The sequence below is a fragment of the Pleurodeles waltl genome, chromosome 1_2, assembly GCF_031143425.1.
Source record: "Pleurodeles waltl isolate 20211129_DDA chromosome 1_2, aPleWal1.hap1.20221129, whole genome shotgun sequence".
NCBI lineage: Eukaryota > Metazoa > Chordata > Amphibia > Caudata > Salamandridae > Pleurodeles > Pleurodeles waltl.
The window spans coordinates 1298359924-1298379193 of record NC_090437.1 but is presented as its reverse complement, the minus strand read 5'-3'; the positions used below and the strand labels follow the sequence as shown (position 1 = coordinate 1298379193).

General features: G+C 48.4%; 1 protein-coding gene across 4 annotated transcripts in view; it reads right to left on the bottom strand.

Annotated features, from left to right (window-relative positions):
- The window catches only part of LOC138250501 (uncharacterized), a 328067-nt gene that overhangs the window by 63184 nt on the left and 245613 nt on the right, over positions 1–19270 (bottom strand). For all 4 annotated transcript variants that reach the window (XM_069205460.1, XM_069205468.1, XM_069205442.1 and 1 more), the window contains one exon: positions 17420–17919. In XM_069205460.1, the coding sequence (XP_069061561.1) occupies positions 17420–17919 (500 nt within the window). The remainder of the gene's footprint in view (positions 1–17419; positions 17920–19270) is intronic.

Genomic DNA, 19270 nt, shown 5'->3' with positions numbered 1-19270 from the left:
CTGAACCCTAGAAGATTAGATTCCTGCAACTACAAGAAGAAGGACTGCCCAGCTGAAAACCCCTGCAGCGGAAGACCAGAAGACGACAACTGCCTTGGCTCCAGAAACTCACCGGCCTGTCTCCTGCCTTCCAAAGATCCTGCTCCAGCGACGCCTTCCAAAGGGACCAGCGACCTCGACATCCTCTGAGGACTGCCCCTGCTTCGAAAAGACAAGAAACTCCCGAGGACAGCGGACCTGCTCCAAGAAAGGCTGCAACTTTGTTTCCAGCAGCTTTAAAGAACCCTGCAAGCTCCCCGCAAAAGGCGTGAGACTTGCAACACTGCACCCGGCGACCCCGACTCGGCTGGTGGCGATCCAACACCTCAGGAGGGACCCCAGGACTACTCTAAGACTGTGAGTACAAAAACCTGTCCCCCCTGAGCCCCCACAGCGCCGCCTGCAGAGGGAATCCCGAGGCTTCCCCTGACCGCGACTCTTTGAACCTAAAGTCCCGACACCTGGGAGAGACCCTGCACCCGCAGCCCCCAGGACCTGAAGGACCGGACTTTCACTGGAGGAGTGACCCCCAGGAGTCCCTCTCCCTTGCCCAAGTGGAGGTTTCCCCGAGGAACCCCCCCCTTGCCTGCCTGCAGCGCTGAAGAGATCCCTAGATCTCCCATTGACTTCCATTACAAACCCGACGCTTGTTTCTACACTGCACCCGGCCGCCCCCGCGCTGCTGAGGGTGAAATTTCTGTGTGGACTTGTGTCCCCCCCGGTGCCCTACAAAACCCCCCTGGTCTGCCCTCCGAAGACGCGGGTACTTACCTGCAAGCAGACCGGAACCGGGGCACCCCCTTCTCTCCATTCTAGCCTATGTGTTTTGGGCACCACTTGGAACTCTGCACCTGACCGGCCCTGAGCTGCTGGTGCGGTGACTTTGGGGTTGCTCTGAACCCCCAACGGTGGGCTACCTTGGACCAAGAACTGAACCCTGTAAGTGTCCTACTTACCTGGTAAAACTAACAAAAACTTACCTCCCCCAGGAACTGCGAAAATTGCACTAAGTGTCCACTTTTGAAATAGCTATTTGTGAATAACTTGAAAAGTATACATGCAATTTTGATGATTTGAAGTTCCTAAAGTACTTACCTGCAATACCTTTCGAATGAGCTATTACATGTAGAATTCGAACCTGTGGTTCTTAAAATAAACTAAGAAAAGATATTTTTCTATATAAAAACCTATTGGCTGGATTTGTCTCTGAGTGTGTGTACCTCATTTATTGTCTATGTGTATGTACAACAAATGCTTAACACTACTCCTTGGATAAGCCTACTGCTCGACCACACTACCACAAAATAGAGCATTAGTATTATCTATTTTTACCACTATTTTACCTCTAAGGGGAACCCTTGGACTCTGTGCATGCTATTCCTTACTTTGAAATAGCACATACAGAGCCAACTTCCTACATTGGTGGATCAGCGGTGGGGTACAAGACTTTGCATTTGCTGGACTACTCAGCCAATACCTGATCACACGACAAATTCCAAAATTGTCATTAGAAATTGATTTTTGCAATTTGAAAAGTTTTTCTAAATTCTTAAAAGACCTGCTAGGGCCTTGTGTTAGATCCTGTTTAGCATTTCTTTTAGAGTTTAAAAGTTTGTAAAAGTTTGAATTAGATTCTAGAACCAGTTTTAGTTTCTTAAAAAGTATTCCAACTTTTAGAAGCATAATGTCTAGCACAGATGTGAATGTGGTGGAACTCGACACCACACCTTACCTCCATCTACAGATGAGAGAGCTAAGGTCACTCTGTAAACTAAAGAAAATAGCAATGGGCCCCAAACCTACCAAAGTACAGCTCCAGGAGCTTTTGGCAGAGTTTGAAAAGGCCAACCCCTCTGAGGATGGCAACTCAGAGGATGAAGATAGTGACTTGGAGGGAAATTCCCCCCCTCCAGTCCTACTTAGGGAGAGCAGGGCTTCTCAAGCCCTGACTCCACAAATAATAGTCAGAGATGCTGGTTCCCTCACAGGAGGGACCAACAACTCTGAAATCACTGAGGATAACTCCAGTGAAGAGGACATCCAGTTAGCCAGGATGGCCAAAAGATTGGCTTTGGAAAGACAGATCCTAGCCATAGAGAGGGAAAGACAAGAGATGGGCCTAGGACCCATCAATGGTGGCAGCAACATAAATAGGGTCAGAGATTCTCCTGACATGTTGAAAATCCCCAAAGGGATTGTAACTAAATATGAAGATGGTGATGACATCACCAAATGGTTCACAGCTTTTGAGAGGGCTTGTGTAACCAGAAAAGTGAACAGATCTCACTGGGGTGCTCTCCTTTGGGAAATGTTCACAGGAAAGTGTAGGGATAGACTCCTCACACTCTCTGGACAAGATGCAGAATCTTATGACCTCATGAAGGGTACCCTGATTGAGGGCTTTGGATTCTCCACTGAGGAGTACAGGATTAGGTTCAGGGGGGCTCAAAAATCCTCGAGCCAGACCTGGGTTGACTTTGTTGACTACTCAGTGAAAACACTAGATGGTTGGATTCAAGGCAGTGGTGTAAGTAATTATGATGGGCTGTACAATTTATTTGTGAAAGAACACCTGTTAAGTAATTGTTTCAATGATAAACTGCATCAGCATCTGGTAGACCTAGGACCAATTTCTCCCCAAGAATTGGGAAAGAAGGCGGACCATTGGGTCAAGACAAGGGTGTCCAAGACTTCAACAGGGGGTGACCAAAAGAAAGGGGTCACAAAGACTCCCCAGCAGAAGGGTGATGAGACAACCAAAACTAAAAATAGTAAAGAGTCTTCCACAGGCCCCCAAAAACCTGCACAGGAGGGTGGGCCCAGAGCCTCTTCACAAAACAATGGGTACAAGGGTAAAAACTTTGATCCCAAAAAGGCCTGGTGTCATAGCTGTAAACAGCATGGACACCAAACTGGAGACAAGGCCTGTCCCAAGAAAGGTTCCACTCCAAACTCCCATCCAGGTAACACTGGTATGGCTAGTCTCCAAGTGGGATCAACAGTGTGCCCAGAGCAAATCAGGGTCCACACTGAAGCTACTCTAGTTTCTGAGGGTGGGGTGGATTTAGCCACACTAGCTGTCTGGCCGCCTAACATGCAAAAATACAGACAGCAACTCTTAATTAATGGGACTAGAATAGAGGGCCTGAGGGATACAGGTGCCAGTGTCACCATGGTGACAGAGAAACTGGTTTCCCCTGGCCAATACCTGACTGGAAAAACTTACACAGTCACCAACGCTGACAATCAGAGAAAAGTACATCCCATGGCAATGGTTACTTTAGAATGGGGAGGGGTCAATGGCCTGAAGCAGGTGGTGGTCTCCTCAAATATCCCAGTGGACTGTCTGCTTGGAAATGACCTGGAGTCCTCAGCATGGGCTGAGGTAGAGCTAAAAACCCATGCAGCAATGCTGGGTATCCCTGAACTGGTGTGTGTGAAAACAAGAGCACAATGCAAGGCACAGGGTGAAAAAGTAGAGCTGGAGTCTGGAAAAATGGCCCAGCCTACCAAGAGAACAGGAAAGTCAGTTGGGAAACCAACTGCAACACAGCAAAAGAAAGGGAACCTCTCTTCTCAGGAAGAAGTTCTGCCCTCTGAGGGAACTGAGCCTTTGGAGCTTGAACCTTATCAGGTTGAGCTCTTAGGCCCAGGGGGACCCTCAAGGGAGGAGCTGTGTAAGGGACAAGAAACCTGTCCCTCTCTTGAAGGCCTTAGGCAGCAAGCTGCTGAAGAGTCCAAAGGCAAGAAAAATGGAACACATAGGGTCTATTGGGAAGATGGGCTCCTGTACACTGAGGCCAGAGACCCCAAACCTGGTGCCACTAGGAGAGTGGTAGTGCCTCAGCTGTTCAGAGAGTTCATCCTAACATTGGCCCATGACATTCCCCTTGCTGGACATTTGGGACAAACCAAGACGTGGGAGAGGTTAGTCAACCACTTCTACTGGCCCAATATGTCCAACATGGTTAAGGAGTTTTGCCTCTCCTGCCCCACCTGTCAAGCCAGTGGTAAGACAGGTGGGCATCCAAAGGCCCCCCTCATTCCACTTCCTGTGGTGGGGGTGCCCTTTGAAAGAGTGGGTGTGGACATAGTTGGTCCACTGGAACCTCCCACAGCCTCAGGAAATATGTATATCCTGGTAGTAGTGGATCATGCTACCAGGTATCCTGAAGCTATTCCCCTTAGGTCGACTACTGCCCCTGCAGTAGCCAAGGCCCTCATTGGTATCTTTACCAGAGTGGGTTTCCCTAAGGAGGTGGTGTCTGACAGAGGTACCAACTTCATGTCAGCATACCTAAAGCACATGTGGAATGAGTGTGGAGTGACTTATAAATTCACTACACCTTACCATCCACAAACTAATGGCTTAGTTGAGAGATTCAACAAGACATTAAAGGGCATGATCATGGGGCTCCCAGAAAAACTCAAAAGGAGATGGGATGTCCTCCTGCCATGTCTGCTTTTCGCTTACAGGGAGGTACCACAGAAGGGAGTAGGGTTCTCACCCTTTGAACTTCTGTTTGGTCATCCTGTAAGGGGACCACTTGCCCTTGTTAAAGAAGGCTGGGAGAGACCTCTCCATGAGCCTAAACAGGACATAGTGGACTATGTACTTGGCCTTCGCTCTAGAATGGCAGAGTACATGGAAAAGGCAACCAAAAACCTTGAGGCCAGCCAACAACTCCAGAAGTTTTGGTATGACCAAAAGGCTGCACTGGTTGAGTTCCAACCAGGGCAGAAAGTCTGGGTTCTGGAGCCTGTGGCTCCCAGGGCACTCCAGGACAAATGGAGTGGCCCTTACCCAGTGCTAGAGAGGAAGAGTCAGGTCACCTACCTGGTGGACCTGGGCACAAGCAGGAGCCCCAAGAGGGTGATCCATGTGAACCGCCTTAAGCTCTTCCATGACAGGGCTGATGTGAATCTGTTAATGGTAACAGATGAGGATCAGGAGGCAGAGAGTGAACCTCTCCCTGATCTTCTGTCATCAGACCCAAAAGATGGCACAGTAGATGGAGTGATCTACTCAGACACCCTCTCTGGCCAACAGCAGGCTGATTGTAGGAGAGTCCTACAACAGTTTCCTGAGCTTTTCTCCCTAACCCCTGGTCAGACACACCTGTGTACCCATGATGTGGACACAGGAGACAGCATGCCTGTCAAGAACAAAATCTTCAGACAGTCTGACCATGTTAAGGAAAGCATCAAGATGGAAGTCCACAAGATGCTGGAATTGGGAGTGATTGAGCGCTCTGACAGCCCCTGGGCTAGCCCAGTGGTCTTAGTCCCCAAACCTCACACCAAAGATGGAAAGAAAGAGATGAGGTTTTGTGTGGACTACAGAGGGCTCAACTCTGTCACCAAGACAGATGCCCATCCAATTCCAAGAGCTGATGAGCTCATTGATAAGTTAGGTGCTGCCAAATTTCTAAGTACCTTTGACTTGACAGCAGGGTACTGGCAAATAAAAATGGCACCTGGAGCAAAAGAAAAGACAGCATTCTCCACACCTGATGGGCATTATCAGTTTACTGTTATGCCCTTTGGTTTAAAGAATGCCCCTGCCACCTTCCAAAGGTTGGTGAATCAAGTCCTTGCTGGCTTGGAGTCCTTTAGCACAGCTTATCTTGATGATATTGCTGTCTTTAGCTCCACCTGGCAGGATCACCTGGTCCACCTGAAGAAGGTTTTGAAGGCTCTGCAATCTGCAGGCCTCTCTATCAAGGCATCCAAATGCCAGATAGGGCAGGGAACTGTGGTTTACTTGGGCCACCTTGTAGGTGGAGGCCAAGTTCAGCCACTCCAACCCAAGATCCAGACCATTCTGGACTGGGTAGCTCCAAAAACCCAGACTCAAGTCAGGGCATTCCTTGGCTTGACTGGGTACTACAGGAGGTTTGTGAAGGGATATGGATCCATTGTGACAGCCCTCACTGAGCTCACCTCCAAGAAAATGCCCAAGAAAGTGAACTGGACTGTGGACTGCCAACAGGCCTTTGACACCCTGAAACAAGCAATGTGCTCAGCACCAGTTCTCAAAGCTCCAGATTATTCTAAGCAGTTCATTGTGCAGACTGATGCCTCTGAACATGGGATAGGGGCAGTTTTGTCCCAAACAAATGATGATGGCCTTGACCAGCCTGTTGCTTTCATTAGCAGGAGGTTACTCCCCAGGGAGCAGCGTTGGAGTGCCATTGAGAGGGAGGCCTTTGCTGTGGTTTGGTCCCTGAAGAAGCTGAGACCATACCTCTTTGGGACTCACTTCCTAGTTCAAACTGACCACAGACCTCTCAAATGGCTGATGCAAATGAAAGGTGAAAATCCTAAACTGTTGAGGTGGTCCATCTCCCTACAGGGAATGGACTTTATAGTGGAACACAGACCTGGGACTGCCCATGCCAATGCAGATGGCCTTTCCAGGTTCTTCCACTTAGAAAATGAAGACTCTCTTGGGAAAGGTTAGTCTCATCCTCTTTCGTTTGGGGGGGGGTTGTGTAAGGAAATGCCTCCTTGGCATGGTTGCCCCCTGACTTTTTGCCTTTGCTGATGCTATGTTTACAATTGAAAGTGTGCTGAGGCCTGCTAACCAGGCCCCAGCACCAGTGTTCTTTCCCTAACCTGTACTTTTGTATCCACAATTGGCAGACCCTGGCATCCAGATAAGTCCCTTGTAACTGGTACTTCTAGTACCAAGGGCCCTGATGCCAAGGAAGGTCTCTAAGGGACGCAGCATGTCTTATGCCACCCTGGAGACCTCTCACTCAGCACAGACACACTGCTTGCCAGCTTGTGTGTGCTAGTGAGGACAAAACGAGTAAGTCGACATGGCACTCCCCTCAGGGTGCCATGCCAGCCTCTCACTGCCTATGCAGTATAGGTAAGACACCCCTCTAGCAGGCCTTACAGCCCTAAGGCAGGGTGCACTATACCATAGGTGAGGGTACCAGTGCATGAGCATGGTACCCCTACAGTGTCTAAACAAAACCTTAGACATTGTAAGTGCAGGGTAGCCATAAGAGTATATGGTCTGGGAGTCTGTCAAACACGAACTCCACAGCACCATAATGGCTACACTGAAAACTGGGAAGTTTGGTATCAAACTTCTCAGCACAATAAATGCACACTGATGCCAGTGTACATTTTATTGTAAAATACACCACAGAGGGCACCTTAGAGGTGCCCCCTGAAACTTAACCGACTGTCTGTGTAGGCTGACTAGTTCCAGCAGCCTGCCACACCAGAGACATGTTGCTGGCCCCATGGGGAGAGTGCCTTTGTCACTCTGAGGCCAGTAACAAAGCCTGCACTGGGTGGAGATGCTAACACCTCCCCCAGGCAGGAGCTGTGACACCTGGCGGTGAGCCTCAAAGGCTCACCCCTTTGTCACAGCCCAGCAGGGCACTCCAGCTTAGTGGAGTTGCCCGCCCCCTCCGGCCACGGCCCCCACTTTTGGCGGCAAGGCTGGAGGGAACAAAGAAAGCAACAAGGAGGAGTCACTGGCCAGTCAGGACAGCCCCTAAGGTGTCCTGAGCTGAGGTGACTCTGACTTTTAGAAATCCTCCATCTTGCAGATGGAGGATTCCCCCAATAGGGTTAGGATTGTGACCCCCTCCCCTTGGGAGGAGGCACAAAGAGGGTGTACCCACCCTCAGGGCTAGTAGCCATTGGCTACTAACCCCCCAGACCTAAACACGCCCTTAAATTTAGTATTTAAGGGCTACCCTGAACCCTAGAAGATTAGATTCCTGCAACTACAAGAAGAAGGACTGCCCAGCTGAAAACCCCTGCAGCGGAAGACCAGAAGACGACAACTGCCTTGGCTCCAGAAACTCACCGGCCTGTCTCCTGCCTTCCAAAGATCCTGCTCCAGCGACGCCTTCCAAAGGGACCAGCGACCTCGACATCCTCTGAGGACTGCCCCTGCTTCGAAAAGACAAGAAACTCCCGAGGACAGCGGACCTGCTCCAAGAAAGGCTGCAACTTTGTTTCCAGCAGCTTTAAAGAACCCTGCAAGCTCCCCGCAAAAGGCGTGAGACTTGCAACACTGCACCCAGCGACCCCGACTCGGCTGGTGGCGATCCAACACCTCAGGAGGGACCCCAGGACTACTCTAAGACTGTGAGTACAAAAACCTGTCCCCCCTGAGCCCCCACAGCGCCGCCTGCAGAGGGAATCCCGAGGCTTCCCCTGACCGCGACTCTTTGAACCTAAAGTCCCGACACCTGGGAGAGACCCTGCACCCGCAGCCCCCAGGACCTGAAGGACCGGACTTTCACTGGAGGAGTGACCCCCAGGAGTCCCTCTCCCTTGCCCAAGTGGAGGTTTCCCCGAGGAACCCCCCCCTTGCCTGCCTGCAGCGCTGAAGAGATCCCTAGATCTCCCATTGACTTCCATTACAAACCCGACGCTTGTTTCTACACTGCACCCGGCCGCCCCCGCGCTGCTGAGGGTGAAATTTCTGTGTGGACTTGTGTCCCCCCCGGTGCCCTACAAAACCCCCCTGGTCTGCCCTCCGAAGACGCGGGTACTTACCTGCAAGCAGACCGGAACCGGGGCACCCCCTTCTCTCCATTCTAGCCTATGTGTTTTGGGCACCACTTGGAACTCTGCACCTGACCGGCCCTGAGCTGCTGGTGCGGTGACTTTGGGGTTGCTCTGAACCCCCAACGGTGGGCTACCTTGGACCAAGAACTGAACCCTGTAAGTGTCCTACTTACCTGGTAAAACTAACAAAAACTTACCTCCCCCAGGAACTGCGAAAATTGCACTAAGTGTCCACTTTTGAAATAGCTATTTGTGAATAACTTGAAAAGTATACATGCAATTTTGATGATTTGAAGTTCCTAAAGTACTTACCTGCAATACCTTTCGAATGAGCTATTACATGTAGAATTCGAACCTGTGGTTCTTAAAATAAACTAAGAAAAGATATTTTTCTATATAAAAACCTATTGGCTGGATTTGTCTCTGAGTGTGTGTACCTCATTTATTGTCTATGTGTATGTACAACAAATGCTTAACACTACTCCTTGGATAAGCCTACTGCTCGACCACACTACCACAAAATAGAGCATTAGTATTATCTATTTTTACCACTATTTTACCTCTAAGGGGAACCCTTGGACTCTGTGCATGCTATTCCTTACTTTGAAATAGCACATACAGAGCCAACTTCCTACACTATTCCTTACTTTGAAATAGTGCATACAGAGCCAACTTCCTACAGGGGGAGACAGGCCGGTAGGGCTGGGGCCAAAGCAGTTGGTGTCTCCGTCTTCTCTGCAGGGTTTTTCAGCTCAGCAGTCCTCTTCTTAGGTTGCAGGAATCTGCGTTCCTAGGTTCAGGGGAGCCCCTAAATACAGAATTTAAGGGTGTGTTTAGGTCAGGGAGGGCAGTAGCCAATGGCTACTAGCCCTGAGGGTGGCTACACCCTCTTTGTGCCTCCTCCCAAGGGGAGGGGGTCACATTCCTATCCCTATTGGGGGGGATCCTCCATCTGCAAGATGGCGGATTCCTAAAAGTCAGAGTCACTTCAGCTCAGGTTGCCTTAGGGGCTGTCCTGACTGGTCAGTGACCCCTCCTTGTTTTTCTCATTATCTCCTCCGGCCTTGCCGCCAAAAGTGGGGCCGTGGCCAAAGGGGGCGGGCAACTCCACTAGCTGGAATGCCCTGGGGTGCTGTAACAAAGGGGGTGAGCCTTTGAGGCTCTCCGCCAGGTGTTACAGCTCGTTCAAGGGGGAGGTGATAGCATCTCCACCCAGTGCAGGCTTTGTTACTGGCCACAGAGTGACAAAGGCACTCTCCCCATGTGGCCAGCAACATGTCTCGAGTGTGGCAGACTGCTAGAACCAGTCAGCCTACACAGGTAGTTGGTTAAGGTTTCAGGGGGCACCTCTAAGGTGCCCTCTGGGGTGTATTTTACAATAAAATGTACACTGGCATCAGTGTGCATTGATTGTGCTGAGAAGTTTGATACCAAACTTCCCAGTTTTCAGTGTAGCCATTATGGTGCTGTGGAGTTCGTGTTTGACAGACTCCCAGACCATATACTCTTATGGCTACCCTGCACTTACACTGTCTAAGGTTTGGCTTAGGCACTGTAGGGGCACAGTGCTCGTGCACTGGTGCCCTCACCTATGGTATAGTGCACCCTGCCTTAGGGCTGAAAGGCCTGCTAGAGGGGTGACTTATCTATACTGCATAGGCAGTGTGAGGTTGGCATGGCACCCTGAGGGGAGTGCCATGTCGACTTACTCGTTTTGTCCTCACCAGCACACACAAGCTGGCAAGCAGTGTCTGTGCTGAGTGAGGGGTCCCCAGGGTGGCATAAGATATTCTGCAGCCCTTAGAGACCTTCCCTGGCATCAGGGCCCTTGGTACCAGGGGTCCCAGTTACAAGGGACTTACCTGGATGCCAGGGTGTGCCAATTGTGTAAACAGAGGTACAGGTTAGGGAAAGAACACTGGTGCTGGGGCCTGGTTATCAGGCCTTAGCACACTTTCAAATCAAAACATAGCATCAGCAAAGGCAAAAAGTCAGGGGGTAACCATGCCAAGGAGGCATTTCCTTACACTCGTTTAATGTATCCCCTATATCTTGTGACGCCCCCAGGTGGTGAACTAGGTGGTGTGAACCTTAAATGAAGAGATGGTGGAGTATGTTGCGGAGAGGTAGGAAAAGGTGGGGATGTAGAAGTATGAGATGAAGTCTTTTCTTTAGCAGTCTTCTTCGGAGGTGCAGAGGAATCAAGACTTTATTCAAAAGTTAATTTCCTCTTTAGAGGTGGAGGAGGTGATGCTATAATCCACCCTGTTCCTTGCTGAATATGAAGTTGGCGCCATCTAACATCCATAACTTCCAAAATTGGTTTCACCTGTGGTGTAGGGGGATGGTACAGACAGTCTAGAGTGAGTTTTTTTTTGGTTCCAAAGCTTTTTTGGAAGGAAAAGTTTCAGTGCCAAAATTGTAGTGGTTTAGTGTTTCTTTTTCAGTGTCGAAGCGGTCAGTAATAAAACGACTTACAGTCTTTGCTTTATGGGTGCTGAAGTGGAGCGACTGGAGGTTGATGCTGAAGACTTGTCTATGGCTTTTTTCAGTGCAGAGCTAGTATGCGGGGCATCTGAATAACTTTCTCGGTACGACCATGGCTGGAATGCAGTGGCTGGTGACCTTTCTCATTTTATCTGAGGGGAAAGGGGGCTTTTTATTTCGTTTGTGCAGGCTGTAAAGGTTGACTCTTGATGTCCGACTGCACATCAGAGTCCGAATCTTGAACGGGGAAGACCCCCTCTTGTTCGACATCTTCTTGCACATGCGCTTCTCCAAAGATGTCTGGTATATCTTCTGTCGAGACGCCATTTCCATCCGACGCTCCCTTTGGTCTCTAACCATTTTCTTCGATCGAAAAGAAAGGCACGCTTTGCAGGTCTGATCGTTACGGTCCGGTGAGACAGACAAATTACACCTGGTGTTGGTCAGTGTGTGGACCTTTAAAATGGCATCGAGGGCAGAACTGAAACGGAGTACATTCCATCAGGGCTGCATTGTTCGATAGCGCAACACTACGTGGAAGAGGTAGACCCTTCTGTAGCAAAAGGTCTGAAAAAATGAATTCAGAGTGTAGAAAAAGGAACAGAGTTGAATATTAAGGAATATGCGTTCGGAAACATTACTGACGATAGTCAATAACTGGATTCTTTCCGTCTTTCGGTTTGGAGCTGAGAACTATGAGCGAGAGGAACGACATGTCCGAACCAGACAGCAGCGGAAAAAAAAAAAAATCCAACAAAGGACTCTATGCCCATGCGCAGTATTACAGAAAGGAGGAGTCACTCAATCCTGTGACTTGAAAACTTTCTTCGAATAAAAACAAGTTGTACTACTCCGAACCCAACACTAGATGGCAAGCCTATGCACAGTATGTGTATCTACAGCTACACATGACATCGAACGTCAAGGTACTTTATTATAGTAACCCCACTAGAACACTTATAGGCAGTTCCCCCCCCCAACTGGAGGTAAGTACACTAGTTATATACACAATGGCAAATAGCATAAAAGCAACAAGCATTAGCAAAACTTAGTGAAAATTGCAAGGGCCCTTGGGGAGAGCCAAACCACATACTAAGAAAGTGGAATGCGAGATACAGTCCCCCTCTCAAGGATGTGGAGTCGTTAGAAGGGGGCTGGAGGAACAAGGAACCCCAAGAGATGAGTACCGGAGTGACCCCCAACGACCAAGAGAGCAGCGGTAAGTACCTCGTTTTCCCAAGGACTAACAGGAGGACTTATAAGGACCGTATGAGAACAGGACCAGGCAGGAAGAAACCAAAGGTAGATTTCAGTAGAAAAGGACCTGCAAAAGAAGGGGACATAGTCCAGTCCACGATGGTGTCCCCAGTGGGGGCAGGAGCCACTAGCCACCCTTCTATGGATGGAGAACCACGTCAACGAGGGGAGAAGAAATATTGTGACCCAGAAGCTGAAGAGGAGTCCTTGGAGCGGAGCAGATGGTGTCCCACGTAGGTTGCCGGGTCACACATGGTCAGTGGTGCAGGAGGACCACCAATAAGACCTGGCAAATGCAAGAGAAGCAAAAGAAGAGTGTAAGACTGAAGAGGACCAACAAGGCCCAGGGGACTCGACCCAGGGAGGGCAGTCAGAGGTGACTCAGCAGTCAAGAGGGCCAACCTTCAAAGCAAACTGGTGTCTTGGGGAGGCTACCCCTGCCAAGCCTTGTAGTATCTATTTCTAATGGAGAGGGTGTTTCCTCCCTCTCCCACATGAAAGCCTTTATTCTGCTTTCCTCTGTCTGAGCTGATCAAGCAGCAGGAGGGCAGAAACCTGTCTGAGAGGTGGCAGCAGCTTGGGAGGCCAGAAAATCCTGTGAACACTGGTGGTAGCAATGCTGGGGGTCCTCTATGGAGCCCCCAGAGTGCATGCAATCATACTTCCAATACTTGCAACAGTACTGGGGTACGATTTCAACACGTTTGATCCCAAACATGCCCAGGTTCTGAGTTACCATTATGTAGCAGGACATAGGTAGTGACCTATGTCCAGTACATGCGTAAAATGGCATTCCCTGCGCACTCAGTGCAGAAAATTTGGCCTGGAGTTTGTGGTGGCACCTCTGCTAGTGTAGGGGCGCCCTCACACAGGTACCTGCACCCTGACTGCTGGGCTGAGATGGCCTACCAAGAGGGGGGGGGGGGGAATACAGTGATATGGTGCAGTGACCTGAAGTGAAAGCACCCGTTTCAGGCATACTGCAATATCAGGCCTGCAGAACCCTTTGCAAGGTCTCCCTATGGGTGGCAGAATACCTGCTGCAGCTCATAGGGATCCCCTGTAACCCCAATGCCCTGGGTACCTAGGTACCATATACTAGCGACTTACATGGGGGACCAATATGCCAGTTGTGGGGAAAAAAGGTAGAGTTTACAGGAGAGAGCAGAACTACTGGGGTCCTGGTTAGCAGTTCCCAGCAGACACAGTCAAACACACTGACAACAGGCAGAAAATGGGTGTAATCATGCCAATAGAGAGGGTGCGCTTTCCTACACCCTGCATGAGGGGTGCAAAGTATGCATGATGCCGTTTCCCCCAAAATCTCTCCTACAGTCCTCACTGTCGAAATGCCCATTCTGTTAACAGCAAGCTTCTTGCAGTATAGATACAATAATTTTCTCGCAGGGATAAAGTTTGCTTGTATTGTGTTGAGTCTTGCTCCTAGAAAGATCTATTTTTGCTCTGGCCTTGTTAAGGATTTTACTGGATTTATTGAAAATCTTAGTTTGAATCATGTTGTTACACCCTTTTGCATATCTGTTTTGCATTTGCTTTAAGAGCTTGCTCTTATTAGCCAGTCGTCTAGGTACAGATATACACACCTCCCTTGTATTCTAGAATATACTGCTACCGTAGCCAGACATTTTGCGATAACTCTTGGTGGTGATTTTATGCCGAAAGCCAGTACCTTGAATTGGTAATGTGTTTTGTTCATTACCAAACGTTAATATTTTTTGTCCGTTATTCACTGGGATGTGCAAGTGCGCATCCTTTAGGTCCATTGTTGCCAGGCAGTCTCCCTTTTGCAATTTCAGGATGACTTTAGATTTGTAGTTTTGAATTTTTGTGCCTTTATGAATTTATGCACCTTCGATCTAGGATTGGCTGTAGGGTGTCGTAAGGGTCGGCCACCCCAGTTTTAATTTTTATGGTTCTTGTTTTTATTCACGTTAGCAAAGCTGCTTTTAAGTGATTTATCCATGTGCACGTGGCGGCAATTTCAAGATACCGCAGATCTTAGGAAGCGGTTTCATTGTGTTCCACCAGAATTGTGAAACAGTTTAAGGGGCTGCTTTGTACTTTTCCGCCAGTGCAAAAACCTCCATTGTTGTGGTCTTTGAACGTGGTCCTGGGGCAGCTCACAAAGCCTCCTTTTGAGCCCATTCGTAGGGCGGAGTTAAAGTTCATTGCATGGAAAACTGCGCTGTTGTTGGTTCTTACTTCCGCTAAGAGAGTGAGTGACATACAGGCATTCACAATTAAAGAGCTTTTTCTTCAGTTCACCACTACTAGCGTGATTTTAAGAACAAATCCCTAGTACATTCCGAAGGTGCCTTCAACTTTCCATCTAAATGAACCAGTTGTTTTGAAGACTTTCTTTCCTAATCCGCAGACAGTGGCGGAAAGAGCACTGCATTCCCTGGACCTTAAAAGATGTCTGAAGTTTTACCTGCAAAAGACTCAGAGCATACGCAGGTCGGACCAGTTATTCGTAGCCTTCGGAATAATAAGGAAGGGACTTGCAGTATCCAAACAAACTATAGCTAGGTGTATTGGCCTAGCCATACAGTTCTGTCATACCCAAGCTGGTAAACCTCTCCACAGTAAGGTACAGGCCCACACGACTAGGGCGGTAGCCGCATCGGCTGCCCTCTTAGCTGGAGTACCCCTACGGCAAATCTGCAGAGCAGCTACATGGTCCAGCCAACACACCTTCACGAGGCACTATTGTCTTGAGGAGGTGAATACCATGGACACAGCAGTGGGCCAAGCAGTCTTGAGGCACTTGTTTCGCTAAGGTTAGCCTCTTGGATCATCCCACCTCCACATCCAGGGTAAGGTGAACAACGTTTTTTTCCCTATATTAAATCAAGATTAGTCTGTTTCATTTCTTATGGCTTTTTTTTAGAGTTTGATTATCGTAGCAGGGTATGTATATATTTTTATATAGAGATATATATATATTTGTTATGCAACAGTGATCTAGGCTTATTATGATTGATGGTTACTAGCGTAATAACATTATGCTCTATTGATCACTAATTAGAACTGCTGATGCCTTCTTTTCTATTGATATCCGAATGTGGGTTCGGTTGATATATCTAATTCAAGCATGTGAATCTATGAAAGATCCAATACTGGAGAAGAAAATTAGTTACTTACCTGTATCTGTGGTTCTCCAGTATTGGTATCTTTCATAGATTCACATGCGACCCACCATCCTCCACGCAGAGACTCGCCTTATAAGTAAACTCTTATCTTCACACTTGTACTAGAAAATCTGAGGGAGAGAACCTCTGTTGGGAGTGTTCTAGAGGGTGTTGACGCCTGATTGGCTGAGTTTCAACTTTGGGTCTTTTTGCAAAACGACAAGGATACACTATAAAATAACCCAAGGAGGCCCCTGAGGCCTAGTGTGTAAAATGTACTGCTATGTGTATTTCAGGTTACTGTGAGGCTCCCACCTCGACGACGGGGATGATTCAAGCATGTGAATCTATGAAAGATCCAATACTGGAGAATCAACAGTTCCTGGGGGAGGTAAGTATGTTAGGTTCACAGGTAAGTAAAGCACTTACAGGGTTCAAAGTTGGGTCCAAGGTAGCCCACCGTTGGGGGTTCAAGGCAACCCTAAAGTTACCACACCAGCAGCTCAGGGCCGGTCAGGTGCAGAGGTCAAAGTGGTGCCCAAAACACATAGGCTTCAATGGAAATAGGGGTGCCCCGGTTCCAGTCTGCCAGCAGGTAAGTACCTGCGACTTCGGATGGCAGACCAGGGGGGGGTTTGTAGGGCACCGGGGGGACACAAGTAGGCACAGAAAGTACACCCTCATGGCACAGGGGCGGCCGGGTGCAGAGTGCAAACAGGCGTTGGGCTTGCAATAGGATTCAATGGGAGACCCAGGGGTCTCTTCAGTGATGCAGGCAGGCAAAGGAAGGGGGTGGGGGGGGGGGGGGGGGGGGGGGGGGGGGGGGGGGGGGAGTGGGCTCCTCGGGGTAGCCACCACCTGGGGGTCGTTCCTTCACTGGAGTTTGGTTCCTTCAGGTCCTGGGGTTTCTTGGTCCTTTTAGATGCAGGGTAGTCCTCCGAGGCTTCACAGGTCGCTGGACCCTGGGGGACGCGTCGCTGTTGCAGTTTTTCTTGAAGTGGGGAGACAGGCCGGTAGGGCTGGGGCCAAGGCAGTTGGTGTCTCCGTCTTCTCTGCAGGGCTTCAAGTCAGCAGTCCTTAGTCTTCAGGTTGCAGGAATCTATCTTCCTAGGTTCTGGGGGCCCCTAAATATTCAAGTTAGGGGTGTGTTTAGGTCTGGGAGGTTAGTAGCAAATGGCTACTAGCCCTGAGGGTGTGCCAATTGTGGAAACAATGGTACATTTTAAGTGAAAGAACACTGGTGCTGGGGCCTGGTTAGCAGGGTCCCAGCACACTTCTCAGTCAAGTCAGCATAAGTATCAGGCAAAAAGTGGGGGGTAACTGCAACAGGGAGCCATTTCCTTACATCGACTTAGTCATTTTCTCCCCACCAACACACACAAGTTATCAGGCAGTGTGCATGTGCTGGTCCCCAGGGTGGCATAAGACATGATGCAGCCCTTAGAGACCTTCCCTGGTATCAGGGCCCTTGGTACCAGGGGTACCAGTTACAAGGGACTTACCCGAGTTTCATGGTTGTGCCAATTGTGGAGACAAAGGTACAGTTTAGGGAAAGAACACTGGTGCTGGGGCCTGGTTAGCAGGGTCCCAGCACACTTCCAATCAAAACTTAGCATCAGCAAAGGCAAAAAGTTAGGAGGTAACCATGCCATGGAGGCATTTCCTTACAGACCTCATATGGTTCCTTCTGCGCAAACCTGTGGTGGAAGTTAGGGAAGTTAAAAGGCATGTTCCCCATTTCCCTTAGGTGCTTCTTCTCTGCATCCTCTGGCCACGTAGTGTACACACAGACACAGTCCTCAGTAAAGATATGTGCAAAAAAAATAAAAATCTTCCACCAATATAAAGTGACAAACATTCAAAATGAAAGACATTTCATAAAGAAAGAGTAACAAATTACTAGCAAACCTGTGCATGATCAATTATTCCCAATTTCATACCTTGAGATGTAGTGCTCTTTCTTTGAGTAGGATGCCCTCGATCAGCATTCCGACTGCTTCGTGAAATAGATGGCGATCGTCTATTTCTCCGAGGGGACCTTGTACGGAGAGGGGACCTTGTACGGAGTGGGAGAGGGGACCTTGTACGGAGTGGGAGAGGGGACCTTGTACGGAGTGGGAGAGGGGACCTTGTACGGAGAGGGAGAGGGGACCTTGTACGGAGAGGGAGAGGGGACCTTGTACGGAGAGGGAGAGGGGACCTTGTACGGAGAGGGGACCTTGTACGGAGAGGGAGAGGGGACCAGGACCGGCGTCTGGAACGACTTCTTGTTCGGTTCCAGCGTGAAGATCTGACATGCACTGGGCTCCTTGAATGTGTTCGGAATGCTTTCGGCTTTGAAGGCGACCTCATACGCTTAGGGCTGTAATCTCGTGTTAATGAGATGCGTCTTCTGGGACTGTATCTCTCTTGACTGTGATAATCACGCAGTGGGTATTCTCTGTCAAGAAAAACAAAAAACATTATTGTAAACTAACTACAGTAGCTTCTTTTCCATTAGTAAGCTTGGGGTCTAGTTCCTGCTTGCACACAGGGCACCAGAAACAATTCATGATCTTTGCTTCATTTGTAGACATGTATGATCTAAAAATCAAACCTCCATCAAGGCTTCTGTCAACAATCTAGCAAGCAAAGCCTGAGAAAAATGTACGTTTTTGATGTATCAAAGATAATGATTTATTGCTGGTTAAGGTAAGAACTACTTTTCAACTCTTTACTAATGTCTTTAAAAGGCATAAAATGTGATGAATTCAAATGCTTTAATCTAAATCACTACCAAGTATTGTCAGAGCACTCAAATACCACTGTTTTGAAAGGACTTTCCTGCACATACATACATGTTAAATACAAATGAGCCCTGTCTGTATGCTAAACACAAGGCACTTACTTTACATTGTGTATGCACCTCTTAATTTTTAGGAAGCTAATCTGAATGGTGAAAATAAACTGAGCGAGATCACCATTTTATTTTAGTAGCAGATTGACATTAGTTGTGTTAAGACAAATAACAGAAATATAGCAGAAAGCTATCTTTCATTCTCCTGCCTGGAGAGTTATAAGTACTGCAAGGCTATCAAGCCTCACAAGAAACAACCTTGAAAGAAAGCAAAGTTTGTTAAAGTTGCTTACCTTTCAAATGAGTGACAGGGCAACTGTAGGTTAAAATCTAGATATAAGAAGCTATACAGTCACTTCTTCCCTCTCCAAAGAAAATTGCTGGAGAGAAGATTGTAAAAAGATCTGGTGGGGTGGGGAGACAGGCATGAAGACTGTTTAGTTGAAGTGATATGCTAGAAAGACATTATTCAACTGTGGACCCACAGCTTTCTGAGTTAAGTAGAGAAAGTTACATGAGTTGGCATGAAGTAGTTGGTAAGATTACTATCATTCAGCTAATGCAATAATTGAATGGTTAATTGCCTGCAGGAGCAGTTTTGCAACTTGAAGTTTCTGGATTTACAGGCTGTATGTTATTCCAACTAGTGACTGGAATTTTCTTTCCTCTAATTCCTCCTGCTTCCCGCTCCTCCTTAGGTGGTCATTGATTATTTGGTGCATATGTCCACCCACTTCTGATATCAGGCGTGTGCCCATGTAGTCCCAGCATAACCGACATTCAGGTTCTTGTTTCCTCCTTTTGGTGACTTTTTTGGGCTTTCTAATTAATTTGCACAAGATTTTTTTTTCTAGATTCAGATGCTGTGCATTCCTTCTGCTGCAGTATCATCCCACCCCACTCAGGAGGTTGGACTGAAGTAAGTATCTTTGTGAACAGGTGTCATGTACCATCT